Here is a 14,542-nt window from a genome sequence, read left to right as displayed (position 1 = left end):
AGTGGCATCTTTCATATATAATATATTGCTGCTGGACGTTCAGCGTGAATGGAGATCCCGCGATATTATTGTAGCTTTTTTATTAAAACTGTAAAAGTATTTATCAAGGTAATCTGGTTAGGGTAGTGTCATTATATTTGATTATTACAGTTTATTTCCAATATCCTCATAGGAGTCTGTGACATATTTCCATTGTATGGACATCCAGAATGAACGGAAATCTCACAATATCATTATACCATCTTTAGACAGAACAGATATTACCCTTGGATCCTAGCCAGAAAACCAAGAAGGTATATTTTTGTTTCATGTACAGTCTAAAAGCGACCTCTTTTTTTTTTTTTTTTTTTTTTACATTGCGCCTTTGGTGATTAGCAGATCTTATTTATTAAAATAGAAGATAATTTTTATTAAAAAGGAGAATAGAAGATGATACTATAAACATTAAATTAGTGTATCTATATACTAATTTAATGTTTGTAGGATGTTATCACCTTGCATCCTCCTTTTTAATAAATAGGATCTCCCGATCGAATAATTTATAATCTGAAACCCGTGACACATATGTATGTATATTAAAGGTACTACAGTATTAATATATAGATTCTCTGCCAAGAAATGGTTGGTTTTATCTTTGGAGTGTTTTTTTTTTTTGTTTTGTTTTTCATCTCCAATGGATTTTGTTTATTATAGATCGCTATTTGTTGGTGGATCTGGTTAGGAGGAGATGTTTAAAATATCATTGATTTTGTAAAGTTTTGACTTTAACTTTTTTTTTCTCATTCAAATAATTTTGACAAGTGTTTTAAACATTGTCACTGGGTATAATCCTCAATTACTGGCAAAAAAAAAAAAAATGAAAATAAAACTGAACTTTTTTCTAAAATAATTTTAACTCAATGTTCCCGAAAAATTTAAAATGTAATCGTCAATTAATGTGCTTTTGTAAATGTATTTTATTTTTATTTTTTGCTTCATAACTGCAAAACTTTTTTCAAATATTTTGTCTGCTTTTTGTATATTGTTTAGTTCTTAATGAATTGGACTCTCTATGCAGTTGATAGTGCACATTTAAATATAGCATCATAATTTCTCTTTGTAGTAAGCATAATAGTCCAAGTCCAGCTGCTTGGTTAACAATTGGGTTTTGAGTTTCAACGTGAAACACTTCCCACATTTAGCCACACTGAAGAGCCATAATACAGCAAAACTAAAATACTAAAACTGAGTTAATCAATGTTTGTTTCTCTAAGGCTTTCACCCTATATTTTAATCATCTATAATATAAAAGCAAAAATGTTTGTGTGTGTGTGTGCGCGCTTTTTTGTATGTCTGGCAAAGGCTTTTTTTCGGCAGGAGGGGGGGGTGTTACTGTTTCTTAGAACTTTTTATATACTCCCTAGATTATAATATCTGATTTACAAAAGGAGATTGTGTCTACCTTTTATTTGAGCGACTTTTATTTTATAAAATTCATGCTATCCCATCATTCCAAGTGTTTGTTTGGTTTTTTAGTATAAATAAAGTGAAACTAATTGAAACGAAGTCGGTTCGTTGGCTTTCCCGCTGGGGACATCCAAAAAGCAATCGGCTTTGATCAATGCGGGGAAACCTGTCATATCAGACAATTGCTATTCATTTGGACCCCCCCCTTTTTGTAGGGAGCTGGTTAACATCTTGGGGAAACAGACAAATACGTAGAAACTGGCTTGTAGCCAAAGTGCGGAATTTCATTCCCCTATGGCATGGTATTTGATCTCATTAAATTTTTGTGGTAAGTTATCAAGCTATCACTTTCTTTTCCGCCTTCACCTCAAGGCTTCGTGTTCGAGCCTACCAAAACCTTTTTTTTTTTCTTTTCTTTTACACCTCCAAACACCCCGGCAAGCTGGGCATCCCCACTTGTCTATAATATAAAAGCGAAAATGTGTGTTTGTGTGTGCGTTTTTGTGTATGTCCGGCAAAGGCTTTTTTCTTGGGAGTGTGGGGGTCACTAATTCTTACAATCTTTTATATACTCCCTAGATTATAATATCTCTGATTTACAAAATGAAGTTGTGTCTACCTTTTATTTGAGCGACTTTTACATGCTTTTTTCGCACTATTTCTTGGTCTCCACATGTGTATTTGGCTTATCAGTATAAAAGCGAAACTGAATCTGTAGCAAACGAGTTTCCCTGGCACTGGTGCCGGGAGGTCCAGAAAAGCAATGAGCTTTGATCAATGCAAGGAAAACCTGGGAGGTCCAGAAAAGCAATGAGCTTTGATCAATGCAAGGAAAACCTGGGAGGTCCAGAAAAGCAATGAGCTTTGATCAATGCAAGGAAAACCTGGGAGGTCCAGAAAAGCAATGAGCTTTGATCAATGCAAGGAAAACCTGGGAGGTCCAGAAAAGCAATGAGCTTTGATCAATGCAAGGAAAACCTGGGAGGTCCAGAAAAGCAATGAGCTTTGATCAATGCAAGGAAAACCTGGGAGGTCCAGAAAAGCAATGAGCTTTGATCAATGCAAGTAAAACCTGGGAGGTCTAGAAAAGCAATGAGCTTTGATCAATGCAAGGAAAACCTGGGAGGTCCAGAAAAGCAATGAGCTTTGATCAATGCAAGGAAAACCTGGGAGGTCCAGAAAAGCAATGAGCTTTGATCAATGCAAGGAAAACCTGGGAGGTCCAGAAAAGCAATGAGCTTTGATCAATGCAAGGAAAACCTGGGAGGTCCAGAAAAGCAATGAGCTTTGATCAATGCAAGGAAAACCTGTCATATCAGACAATTGCTATTCATTTGGACACTCCCCTTTTTAGGTGGTTTTCCCCAACATCTTAGGGAAACTGGCTTGCAGCGAAAGTTAAGTGCGGGATTTCATTCTCCTATGGCGTGATGTTTGACCTCATTAAATTTACGCACCTGTGTGAATTCATTCACTTAAGTTTTTAATCGTTTAATTTCAACCATTCTCACTTCTTTTGCCCTGGTAGCATCGCGGTAAGTGATCAGGCTATCACTTTCTTTTCCGCCTTCGCCTCAAGGCTTTGGGTTTGAGCCTGCCTACCTATCTACCTACCAAAACTTTTTTTCCTACACACACCGACAAACACCCAAGCAACACCGGACACCCCTGCTAGTTTATAATATAAATCTCATCTGTCTGTTGAAATGTATGTATGTCTAAAACTTTTGACAGAAACAACATTTTCACAAGATATCGTCTTGAAGCTCGACCCTTCAGACGACAATTATCAAAAAATCAGCTAAAAAGATTAATTCCTTCATCCTCAACTGGGCATTTTTCTACAAGGAGGGGTTGCTTTTTCTGTTGATGTTTTCAAAAGTCACCCTTTTTTCAATCGACTGGCCTTAATTTTAACCTTTGCCACTTCCGGTTTGGCGATGGACGCAACGGCAAAGATGTCACATTTTTTTTAACATTCTTTTCCTCCTTTGCGGTACGGGTTCAAGCCTACTACCACTTTTTTTTTTTTTTTTTTTTTGCTCAACACACACCTTCAAACACTTGGGCAATGCCGGGCTAGTCTATAAAATACATGTGAAAATATTCCCCTTGGTTTTGAGATTAAGTTACGATTCTTTTTATGTCTGAAAAAAATTCCATTTTAATTGTTCTAGCCGTAATTTTCAATTTATTCATAAGGTCACAAACTTCTTGCTAAGTTTGTGTTTATTTACTCTCATTCTATGTTGCTTGAATCCCCCCTCCTCCTCCTCCTCTTCCTCCTGTTTTATACAGTCTCCACTGCTCTCTCGGTTTATTAATGGTTGGAGGTAATATGAAACAATTGGAATAGTTCATAGGGAATATCACCACAAGCATTAATATTATTTAATCCACAGCTAGAGAGAGAAAGGAGGCAACAATATTTTTAACAGGAAAGACTAATTTAAACAAATTTATTTTTTTAATTTTTATTCAACTAGTTTTGTAAATTCACTGTTTCTTTTTTTCTAGTTTGTCATACCATCCTGAAGAATTCTTGACATCATTCTGGCAATCTAGGAATTATCTCGTCTTTTGCCAGATCCTTTGTTGTATGGTTTGATTTAGTTTGAAGAGGCCTTTCTCCCAGTTTTGGGTGGGGTTGGTTTATTGCCTGTCACTTAAGGTGCCACTATCAGAGAATACTGACGATTCTGTTCAGTTATTTTTGTGTTCTTGTAGAGTGTGCCCGCAGAGGGCTGGTTTCCCTCCGCATTAAACTGACCTTGTCAAGTCTTGATGCTATGCTTCTTTTTTTTTTTTTTTTTTTTTTTTTTTTTCCAAATACTAGCTGGGAAATGCTAGGTACATCATGACATATTTTACATAAATTAGGTATAGTTAAGTTTGGTTCTGTCCTGGGCCATTCTCCCCGGCATGAACTCTTGGGAGAGCTTTGTTTATTGCAAATTGCTTTGTTTTTTTAATATATAAAATAGGGAAGCTGTATTTTTTTTTTATATAGCAGAATTCACTTTTTGTTGTAACTTAGAAAAGATGAAATTCAGATTCGTTTATCTATATTTAAACAAAGCAGTTTCCACTTAAATTTGCCTTTTCTGATTCCTGCCAAACAATTCTGTCATTTGACTGGATTTTACTTTAACCCCCCCCCTCCCCATTGTCCATTTGCTTTTTCTCTATTTTTTTTTTTCTCTTATCTTTCTCTCTAGCAAGCAATAAGAACAGGAGGAGGTAAAAGCTTTTGATTAATCAAAACTTCTTGTTTTCTCCTGTCACGTACGTACTTGGGATCTTTCACTTGTTAACATTTTTTTAACATTATAAATTAACACTCTTTGTTGAATCATCTCCCCGGCTGTTAAAATAAAAATGGAGTTCTATATTTTCTAGGTGATTATGTGCGAACCTGCCAAAAAATTTATCAGAAAAAAGAATTTAACATGTTAAGTTAGTCCAATTTTGCACATAAATGTAAAAAATATCACTCATTTTTGGGTCATTCTAGTATTTTAGGCAGTTAACCATTTAATATATTTCTTTAATTTCTAAGAAATTGTAAATTAGGAAGTTTTTTAATTTTCTTATTCAATATACATATATAATGTTTAAATTTGTAAGTTTTATAAACCAAAATTCAATTTTTAAGCACAAAAATGCTTTGGCTTTGGACTTTTTTCTTTCTTTGCTCCTTTTTGATGTGGAATTTCTAAAATTATTTTCTCTTTTGGATGAAAAGATTTTTTTTCTTTAAAAAAGGAACTTGTATCCAGTTTACTTATTTTTTACGTCATAGCTTTTTTTATTTTTCTTTTATAGATGGATTTTTTATACAAGATTTTCAACATTTTTATTGACTTGTTTTTATCTGTATTTTATGTTTGCCTGAATGAAAATTATTGTTACAACTTCATTAAAACCGACTTCATTTATTCTTTTTAATTTTACTTTTTTAGAGTTGATGAAAAACCCAGTTGAAGGTTTTTCTGCTGGTCTCATAGACGATGACATTTATCGCTGGGAAGTGGTCATCATCGGTCCTCCAGACACACTGTTGTGAGTAGACAAAATTATTTACAAATCAATCGTAAAACATCAATTATTTTGCCTCTGGATTAATTGATTCACCCACACACCTTTTCTTATTGTTGTTCACATTTATTTAATTGATTTTTTTTTTTTTTTTTTTTTTTTCTTGTTTATCTTAATTGATAGAAACTTAAATTTTATCAGTTGAAGCAACTTGAAAAAAAAATGCTTGCAGTAGGGGTAGGCTGTATGGGGTCGAAAATAGGGTCTATCTTCAAATTCACAAATGCAGTCTTATTTTTGAAATCTATTAGTGCCCTGAGTAAGATTAAAAAGGAATTTTTGAAAAAAAATAAATTTTTGACGGTTAACACTCCAAAAAACTGACAAAAATTGGGATTTCAGAGTAAAATGAGGAACTATTGCTAATTTCTGTAGATAAATGATATTCTATGTGCTTGGAATTGATCGATTCTCTTTTCTAATATTAAAATTGTGTTCATGGATATTATTCATGGGATATTTTTAATTAAAAAATGGAATTTTTTGGAGGTTTTCATGCTATTTTGACCCAGATTTGTCTGTAGCATACAGAGAATCCCTAAAATTTATCCCTTGCCACCATTTCAATCACTATCAACATTTAGGCGTACTTTCAACAGACGGCAGTACAGCAGGTTAGTCATAGAAACCAACCGATTCCCTTAAGATAACTGAAAGCATGAGACAAGAAAGACTTAATCATCAGAAAATCAAAAATACTAACCTATAGAAAACTATGAATATTAATACAAGTATAGTTAAATTTCTGGAAATAAAGTTTGCAAACCTTTCCTGGCCAGTCTTAGTTTAATTTGAAATGTTGAAAAAAATCATACACTATTATCAGATATTTTAAGGTGAATTAAGGGACAGTGAGTGGTTCAAATCCAACATGGTGATGGTATCACCATTATCAATAGCTCAGTTGGCAATAGCGCCTTACACTAGATTTAAATGTAGATGAATGCAGAATATTCAAAGTCAATTTTGCCAAGTTCTAGTTCCGTTACCTGTTGATAAAAGCTGTAGAAATGCACAAAAGAACTACTTGAGATCCTGAAAGGTTTGCAAGATTAATAAGTAAGGTAATAGGACTCAATGAAAACGTAATCAAATGATTAAAACTCAAGTCTTTATTCCTCATTTTTGCATGGCTTTGGAAAATTTTGTATGAATGTTTGCATGGTTTTTCAGGGTGAAAACGTTATTTCTCAAGGTCATGTTCCATTCTCCATCCATTTCACACAGCAAAATCTGATCACTCTTGGCTTATGTCATATCCTCTGTTATAGGATACTTCCACTTAAAGTCAGAATTGCGATCGATGCAAAGTAGACAAAGTAGAACAGTCTGGAATCCCTCTCGGTGATTGTACCATACTCCTCAATCCACAATGTAACCAGTGGCATAGCAACTATTTTGCTACCCGGGATGGTTGTAATTCGCGAATGTAATTAGTCAGACTATTAAGAAGAATTGGTTAATCTCTCATTGTGACTGATTTTGTTGAGTTTGAATAAGGAGAAACCAAAAAGTGAGTGCTTACTACAATAATGTGTACAAATTTACTGAAAAATTGTTAAATTTTGACCTTTTTTGTATCTTTTGGTGAGATTTTCAATATGAATTGATTTTTAAAGTTATTTATGATGTTCTTACTACACAAGCCATTTAAATATAATTCTAAGGGTGAGTACATGCAAAGGAGGAGAGATGATTTACAATTTTTTTTTTTTTTTTTTAAACGATTTTAGCCTGAAATGGCTACTTTAGCATTTTTTGCGGTGCTAACCACCAAAAATGGCTATCTTTCAAAAAAGATTTTTTGATTCATGTTTCTTATCCCAAAATGTATCCAAAATGAGACTGCATTTCTACTTGTAGAAATCAAACTTGATTTTTTTTTTTAAATTGAAAGCAACAAAAAATCGATTTTTGCAGATAAAATTATTCATCTGAGTAAAACTATTGATATTGAAAAATAAATGTACTATTTTGTTTTTCTCTTTTAAAGAAATTCAAAAACTTCAGAAAATTTATATATTTTTTTTATGGAAATCGATCCAGACAAGGAATGAAATTACTTGATGTAAGGAGATAAAAAAAATTTAGTACTTCAAGGTTAAAAACTTGATGTGTTAGATGGAATAGATTCTGATCTAGAAAACAGCAATTCTTTCATCTTTGTCAGAAACATGAAATGTGAGGACTAAAGGACAAAATAAGCGAAGTGAGTTATGCGGCTGCCAAAAGTCAACCCAACATCCACTTTCTACTCTATTTAAATTATAACATGGGGTCGAGTTAATAAGAAACCCTTGAAACTTGAACTAGAAATTAATGTCTGATCATATTTTCTCTTACATCTTTATAATTTTCTTTTTTTATTTTGCTGAAAAACCGATATAATATTGTTTAAAAAAAAAACTGAAATGATTAAGTATTTTCCTTACAACAATGTTGAAATGTATAATTGGGTTTTCTTTTATAAAGATTTGAATTTTTCTTCTATTGAAAGCCACATAGGAAGATAGATATAGAAAAGGTTTTATTTTCAAGATCTTATATATATTTTAATGAGACAGTCTTTAGTCTCTCTCAAAAGTTCAAACTGTTAATTATTTTTTTTTTATGTAGACTACGTCAATTTACAGGATTCTCCCGTTAATTTCAACATATGAGGTTTATACAGTTGTCTGAAAATCCACACAGATGAACTGCTTATAGTGGTGAACACTTGTGTAGAACCATTCACACTTTCTGGAACAACTGCTAATCTCGGTCAGTGCACTTAAATGCCATGGACAGAGCAGACAATAGACTTAAGTTTTTTTGTTTATTTTTATATCAGAGTTTTCCTTCTTTTAGATGTTTGTTTTAATAAAGATTGAGGGTGTTTTTAACGTGCTTGCAGATATAAACCTGGAAATTTCTACATCTCTGCATCCTACATTAATTAAACCATGAGGAATAACATATCAAAAGTCAACAAATTTCCAGAAATTTGAATATGACATCTTGAATACATTTCAAAACGGAACTATGCAAGTTTGAAACCTTTGGTACTTTTAATGTTCCATCAGTGTAAGGAGGGTTATTCTTAAGGAATTGGTCTGTGAAATTTTTGAAAACAGTAAAATTATTTCGGAAAAAAAAAAAGATTTAAATTATATTGGAGATAATGTTGAAAATAAAATCTTTCTAATGGTCAAATTATGGTTATTGGGATGAAAATATTTTGGAAGTTTGGTTGCACCAATAAGATAATTTGACAGAATCAATAAAATTTTATGTTTTTGAATTTTTGAGATGAGCATTGATTATTTGGATGATTCAAACTACTGTTCTCATGTTGAGCGTTATTCGGACAATGTTTTGGCTACACGGATAAAGTACTAAGTAAAATTCTGTTGTGACACTTTTCTGGAAGTTGAAGTTTCAATCGTCTGTGTGAGTGATGATAATACAATTGCAAATTATGTAAGGCTTCTACCAGGTTTAGGCTGATGGAACAAGAGCATACCATCCCTGTGGATTAAATAAAAAGTTCCCTCTGAAATTCCATGCAGATTATAAAGTTCAACAAGATACACATGAAGAGGCTCGGAGTTTACATCGTCCAAAACATTGTTAGAATATCGTTCAAGATGAGAACAGTAGTCTGAAGAATTAAAAATGATACACATTAATTTTTTTTTTTTTTTTTTTTTTTTACATTTTCACCCCCAAATAAGGCATATTGCAACTTTGTTGTAAGGGGGGGGGGCTACTATCAGGGACATGGGCATCAGGGGTACTGTGTAGGGAGTTGGGCAGCAAGATGTTGGTTCACGTTGCACTTGAACTTCTGCATGTTAGTACAGTTGGGGAAGCAGGGACTCGGCAGGGAATTCCAAAGTCTAGCTGTCCTGGGGAAGAAACTACTGGAGTAGAAGGCTTTCTTACATCTAGGGATCTCTACTGTGAAGGGGTGGGATTTAGCTGCTTGTCGGGTTTGTTGGGGGTATTTACGTCGAGGGGGCACAAGTGCTTGCAGTTTGTGAGAGCATTCACTGTTAAAGTACTTGTAGAAAAGGCAGAAGGATGCAACATTTCGTCAATGGGACAGGGGCTGAAGTTTAGCTGACAGTTCAGAACCTATCAGATTGGCGACTCTCTTTTGAACCTTGTCTAGGAGCGAGAGACTAGTGGTAGATGCACCAGCCCTAATATGACAACAATACTCCATACATGGGCGAATATTGGCCTTATAGAGGTATAGGATACTTTCAGGTATTAGTATCTTTCTAGCACGGTAGAGAGAACATACCGTCTTCGCAGCGGTCCTGGCGATACTCTCGATGTAATTGTTCCAACTCATGTTTCCTGAGAGCGTTAGGCTGAGGAGTTTAAAGGATGTACTTTCAGATAAAGAGTCATTGGCCATTGCTATTAGTGGTAGAGAAGGTTTCTTGTAATTATTGAAGGAAATGAGTTTAGTCTTGGCAGCATTGAATGTGACCATCCATTTGTGTCCCCATTCCACTACAGATCGGAGGTCATCCTCTAGTGCTTCTGCCATTTCTTTAGATGTGTGTTCATTTGTTTTCCGGTCGTGTCTGTTATAGAGTGTGGTGTCGTAAGCATATATACCCATCTCACAGGCAATTTTGTCAGGGAGATCATTTATGAATATTAGGAATAATAGAGGTCCCAGGATAGACCCCTGAGGCACTCCCACATTTATATCATATTGTTTAGATGTACGACTGTCAAGGACAACCTGGATTTTTCTCTTATCTAAGAAGAATTTAATTGTCATGTATTCTTCTAGTGATACCATATGATCTGATTTTCCTGAGAAGCAGACCATCAGTTGTCCTCCCATCTACTAGGATTGTAGCCTTGGGATAGCCCACCAGGGATGAGTGCAGGATCCCTTTCCATGCGCGACATGGCACTACAAATAACCCGATATTATACAACTGTTGATGGAGCAGCCGCTCTAAGCGCTACCAAAGAGTTAGGGCACCTGTACTATGAGGCGGGAACAGCAGCCAGGAACTGTCTATCCGGTACTTTCAACCCATCAGACGATGGTCAACCCAATCTACTTGTACTGGCATTATGGTATTCAAGCACTCCCAAGTGCCCAGTTTAGGGGATGGGATGTGTCGGGAGTGGGGAAAATGGCGTTCATTGCCCTAGTCAGGAAACAAGATCGACCACTGAAGGTCGACTCCTTGTGATTTGACCTCTACGCCTAGCTAATAATTTTTTATTAATTTAATATTTTGTTGTCTTGTTTTTTGTTTTGTTTTAGTCAAAAGTTACTTTAACATTTTATTAAAAAATTTAAACTAATATGGGAAGAAAACATTTCTTAGACTTTTTTTTTTTTTTTTACAAAGAAAATCAACTTTTATTTGAAATTTGTCAATGCTTTATATTCTTGCAGAAGGCAATCCTATCTGGAGATTATCTGTTGAAAGCCTCCATTAACCTTCTTTTCTCAATATTTCCTCTTTTTTTTTTTATTAGTACCGTTTATTAAGAAAAAGAAATTTCTTGAATAGATTCTGACTAAAACCTGCGATTATCGTCAACATTATTTTATAACCAATATTTCATTCTCTAATACAAGACTCATTCCAAAAGTAATGCATCCTATTTTTTATTTTTTAACTAAAAAAAAAAAAAAAAAAAGTTACAAATACTGAAATCGTATCATTAAAACGAGTAAACTTTTGTGTTTCAGAAATAATTTTTCTACTTATCTCCATTCTCAATGCACTTTTGCCAGCGATGATGTAATGACTGTGCATCTGAAGTGTGCTTTGTCATTCATGCCTCTGTTGCCATTCTGAAATTAATGAACCCATTTCTTAATTGTGCTGACATTAACTGCATCAGCTTTGTAAACGTTCAGTGGGCACCGGTGAATGTTGATTCAGTTTTTTCTGCATAGAAAAATAGTACGTCTCTGCTGCTGACGCTCGTCCATCAGACAAAAAAATCTTTTATTTAATCCATATTTAATCAGGTCATGGATGCCAAAGTTCAGTCATTATAACAATGCAATTTGCAATCCTTTCTGATCCATTCAAACGGAATTAAAAAAAAAATAAAAATAGGAGGCATTACTATTGGAATACCCCTGAAAGTTGAAAATGTTTTTGTACCAATTATGCACCCAAGAATGGACATTACCTAAAAATATCTTGTTTTCAAGAGTTTTATTTATTTATTTAGTATGTCTTTTAAATATAATAATTAATGTCTTTGTGACCTTGATTTTTTAAAAGAATCTGATAAGTTGTTTATTATAAGTTATGAATGTGTACAATTGAACTTAGATAATATAGTTTTGTTTTAAGTTTTGTAAAAAGGTTTTTGGTTGCATTAATCTTTGATTAAATAATATTTTAAAAAAACAACCAACTTTTCCACTAAACTTTATGGTAAAAAAAAAACTCAAAAAACATTAGAATAGAAAATTTTATTTGTAAACTATGCAAAGTATTTTTCCATTATTTATTGATTTAATAAACAATGGAAATAATTTAATTCTTTTTTGATTGCTCTAATCTCGATGGCCATGCTCTTAGTATCAGGCTTAATTTAATATTTTCACATTTTTTTTTTTAGAATTAGATTTTTCATAGTAATACACACGGACGAAAAAAACGCTTTGGATAATTACAGATTTCAAGGTAGTTCTACTAAAATAGCCATATTTTTCAAACCAAAGCACTTCAAGTCTTCAAATTACTACTGTTTTGTTCGAAAATGAATATACTTTCAAATGAATTAATAAATATGAGTTTACATTATATATTTTAAGAGTTTTAAGCAAATAAAGTGATAAAAATGTGAACGTTATAAAATGGCGTTTTCGGTAAGGTTTTATAATGACCCTCTCTGTTTTCTAAAGGCCTGTACTATGATTGTATGAAGAATTTCGTTCTGAAATTTGGAAACCAATCAGAAGAGGTGTTAATCTTAATACTGTCAAGTGTCAGAAATATTTTTGACCACTTCTTTTTTTGTTGTGTTAAAAATAAGACTTTAATATGACGAGTATCGAACATTTTGAAAAAAAATTTCATCGGACACCCACTAGTAAATAAATCATTCTTTATCAATTAAAAGTATTATTTTATGTTGAGTAGGACCGCGGTAATTGATAATTTAAAAGGACCTACCCGAAAAAAATGTTTATTTTTCGAGTTTGGTCAAATTAAGTTAGTATTAGTAGCAGCAGCAGCTGTAGTATTAGTCACAGCACAGTATAAACAACACGCGTTCTTTAATTTTTATTCACAAATGAATTAAGAAAAACATGAAAATATGAATATAAATGTTCTTCTGTTTAATGAGAGCTATTTTGTTATCAGAATAACATTAGTTTAGAACTATTCGGTTTTCAGAATGTATAATAACAACAATCCCAACCAATTCGGCATTATGAATCTGTTGCAATTTCTCACATTTCTCGTCAAATTTAAAAACATGGTTAAAAAAACAAAATAAACTTTTGTAGATATATAGCTTGCATGCATTTTTATTCTTTAAATTAGTTTTGAACAGCGAATTAAAACAATGTTTTACTGCGAACAGCCACAAATGTTTTTTTCAAAATCAAAAGATGTATGAAAATCTCGTTTGTATTACTATACACATAGATTTGAAAAAGTTGTCAAAAAACAATATAACAAATAAATGTTATCAAAGGCAAGATAAGTTACTTTTCTACCTAACTGGATATGTTTTTAGTGTTTATATTTAATGTAACATGTTTATTCAGCTCGAAAAACAGTGTTTACCGATGTATTCGAAAATTTAAAATGGTGGCCGACTCTCTCTTTGAGGCGGTAAGTTTGGGAAAATGAGTTATAAATAAAAAACCAGACAAAATACTGTTAGAAACTAGCTCAATATATGTTACCATGACATACGCGGATATATATTCGGCGGATTTTTAACAGTATTTTGTCTAGTTTTTTTATTTTTAACTCATTTTCCCAAACTTACTGTGTGAAAGAGATAGTCGGCCGCCATTTTAAATTTTTGAATACATTGGTAAACACTGTTTTTCGAGCTGAATAAACATGTTACATTAAATAAAAACATGCTTTGCATAACATTTGTTATAATTTTATTTTTTTTATTTTTTCATTTTTTGGACAACTTTTTCATACCTCTTTGGCAAGTAATACAAACGCACAAATAGTGTTGACTGTTGAGCATTTCCTGAGAACAAGACAAATGTCAGTTAGTTGACACTTAAATATTTGAAGTCTTGATAATGACTTAAAAATAAATAGTAAAAAAAAATACTGTTAGCAACCCATCTACTAACGTTATGTGCGGCAAATCTCCTCCTAAAACACTCTTTAACCCTAACAATAACACTAAGTTCGAGTGGCAATCCCCCCCCAACAAAATACCTCTGTAAGCCACATACAAGCATCTAAAACAAACAAACAAACAAACAAACAAAAAATAGATCCTTCCTTAAAGAAAAATGCACATAAAAATAAATTGGTTAACTGTCCTAAAATGCTGGAAATAGTGAATTATTTTACATTAAATTTTTGTGAAACTAACCGCCCCTCCCTCTAATATTGTTTTTGTTTCTGTCAAGTCTTCAGTATGTTCACACATAATTTTCCTTACCCCTACAATTAATTCAAAGTCCGAATGGCAACCCTCCCCATATTCTCATTGCATAGAAACCCTCTTAAAACCACACATAATCGTCTTAAAAAAAAAAATGAAACAAAAAGCATACAGGATTTATCTTCCATAAAAAAAAACAGTTAACTGCCCTAAAACGCTAGAATGACCTGTAATGGGGAATTATTTTACATTAATGAAAGATAAACAAATTATTTTAGAATTTAAAGTTTTTCATGGCATTTCATACATAATTGCCTAAAAAGGTAAAATCACATTTTGGAGGGGGTGGTCAGAAGGGGTTGGGTGGGGTTAAACAGAAGGTGTTAATCTACAATAATACCAAAGAAATATTGCAATA

At 33.0% G+C, this 14,542-nt stretch overlaps 1 protein-coding gene across 1 annotated transcript in view; it reads left to right on the top strand.

The window, feature by feature from the left end:
* The window catches only part of LOC145278223 (ubiquitin-conjugating enzyme E2 G1-like), a 65,486-nt gene that overhangs the window by 42,442 nt on the left and 8,502 nt on the right, over nucleotides 1-14,542 (top strand). The window contains exon 2 of the mRNA XM_080130513.1: nucleotides 5,409-5,508. Within this exon, the coding sequence (XP_079986639.1) occupies nucleotides 5,409-5,508 (100 nt within the window). The remainder of the gene's footprint in view (nucleotides 1-5,408; nucleotides 5,509-14,542) is intronic.

This window comes from Euprymna scolopes, chromosome 1, assembly GCF_053919585.1.
Source record: "Euprymna scolopes isolate OS-2025 chromosome 1, ASM5391958v1, whole genome shotgun sequence".
Lineage (NCBI taxonomy): Eukaryota > Metazoa > Mollusca > Cephalopoda > Sepiida > Sepiolidae > Euprymna > Euprymna scolopes.
This window is presented reverse-complemented; position numbering and strand designations above follow the sequence as displayed.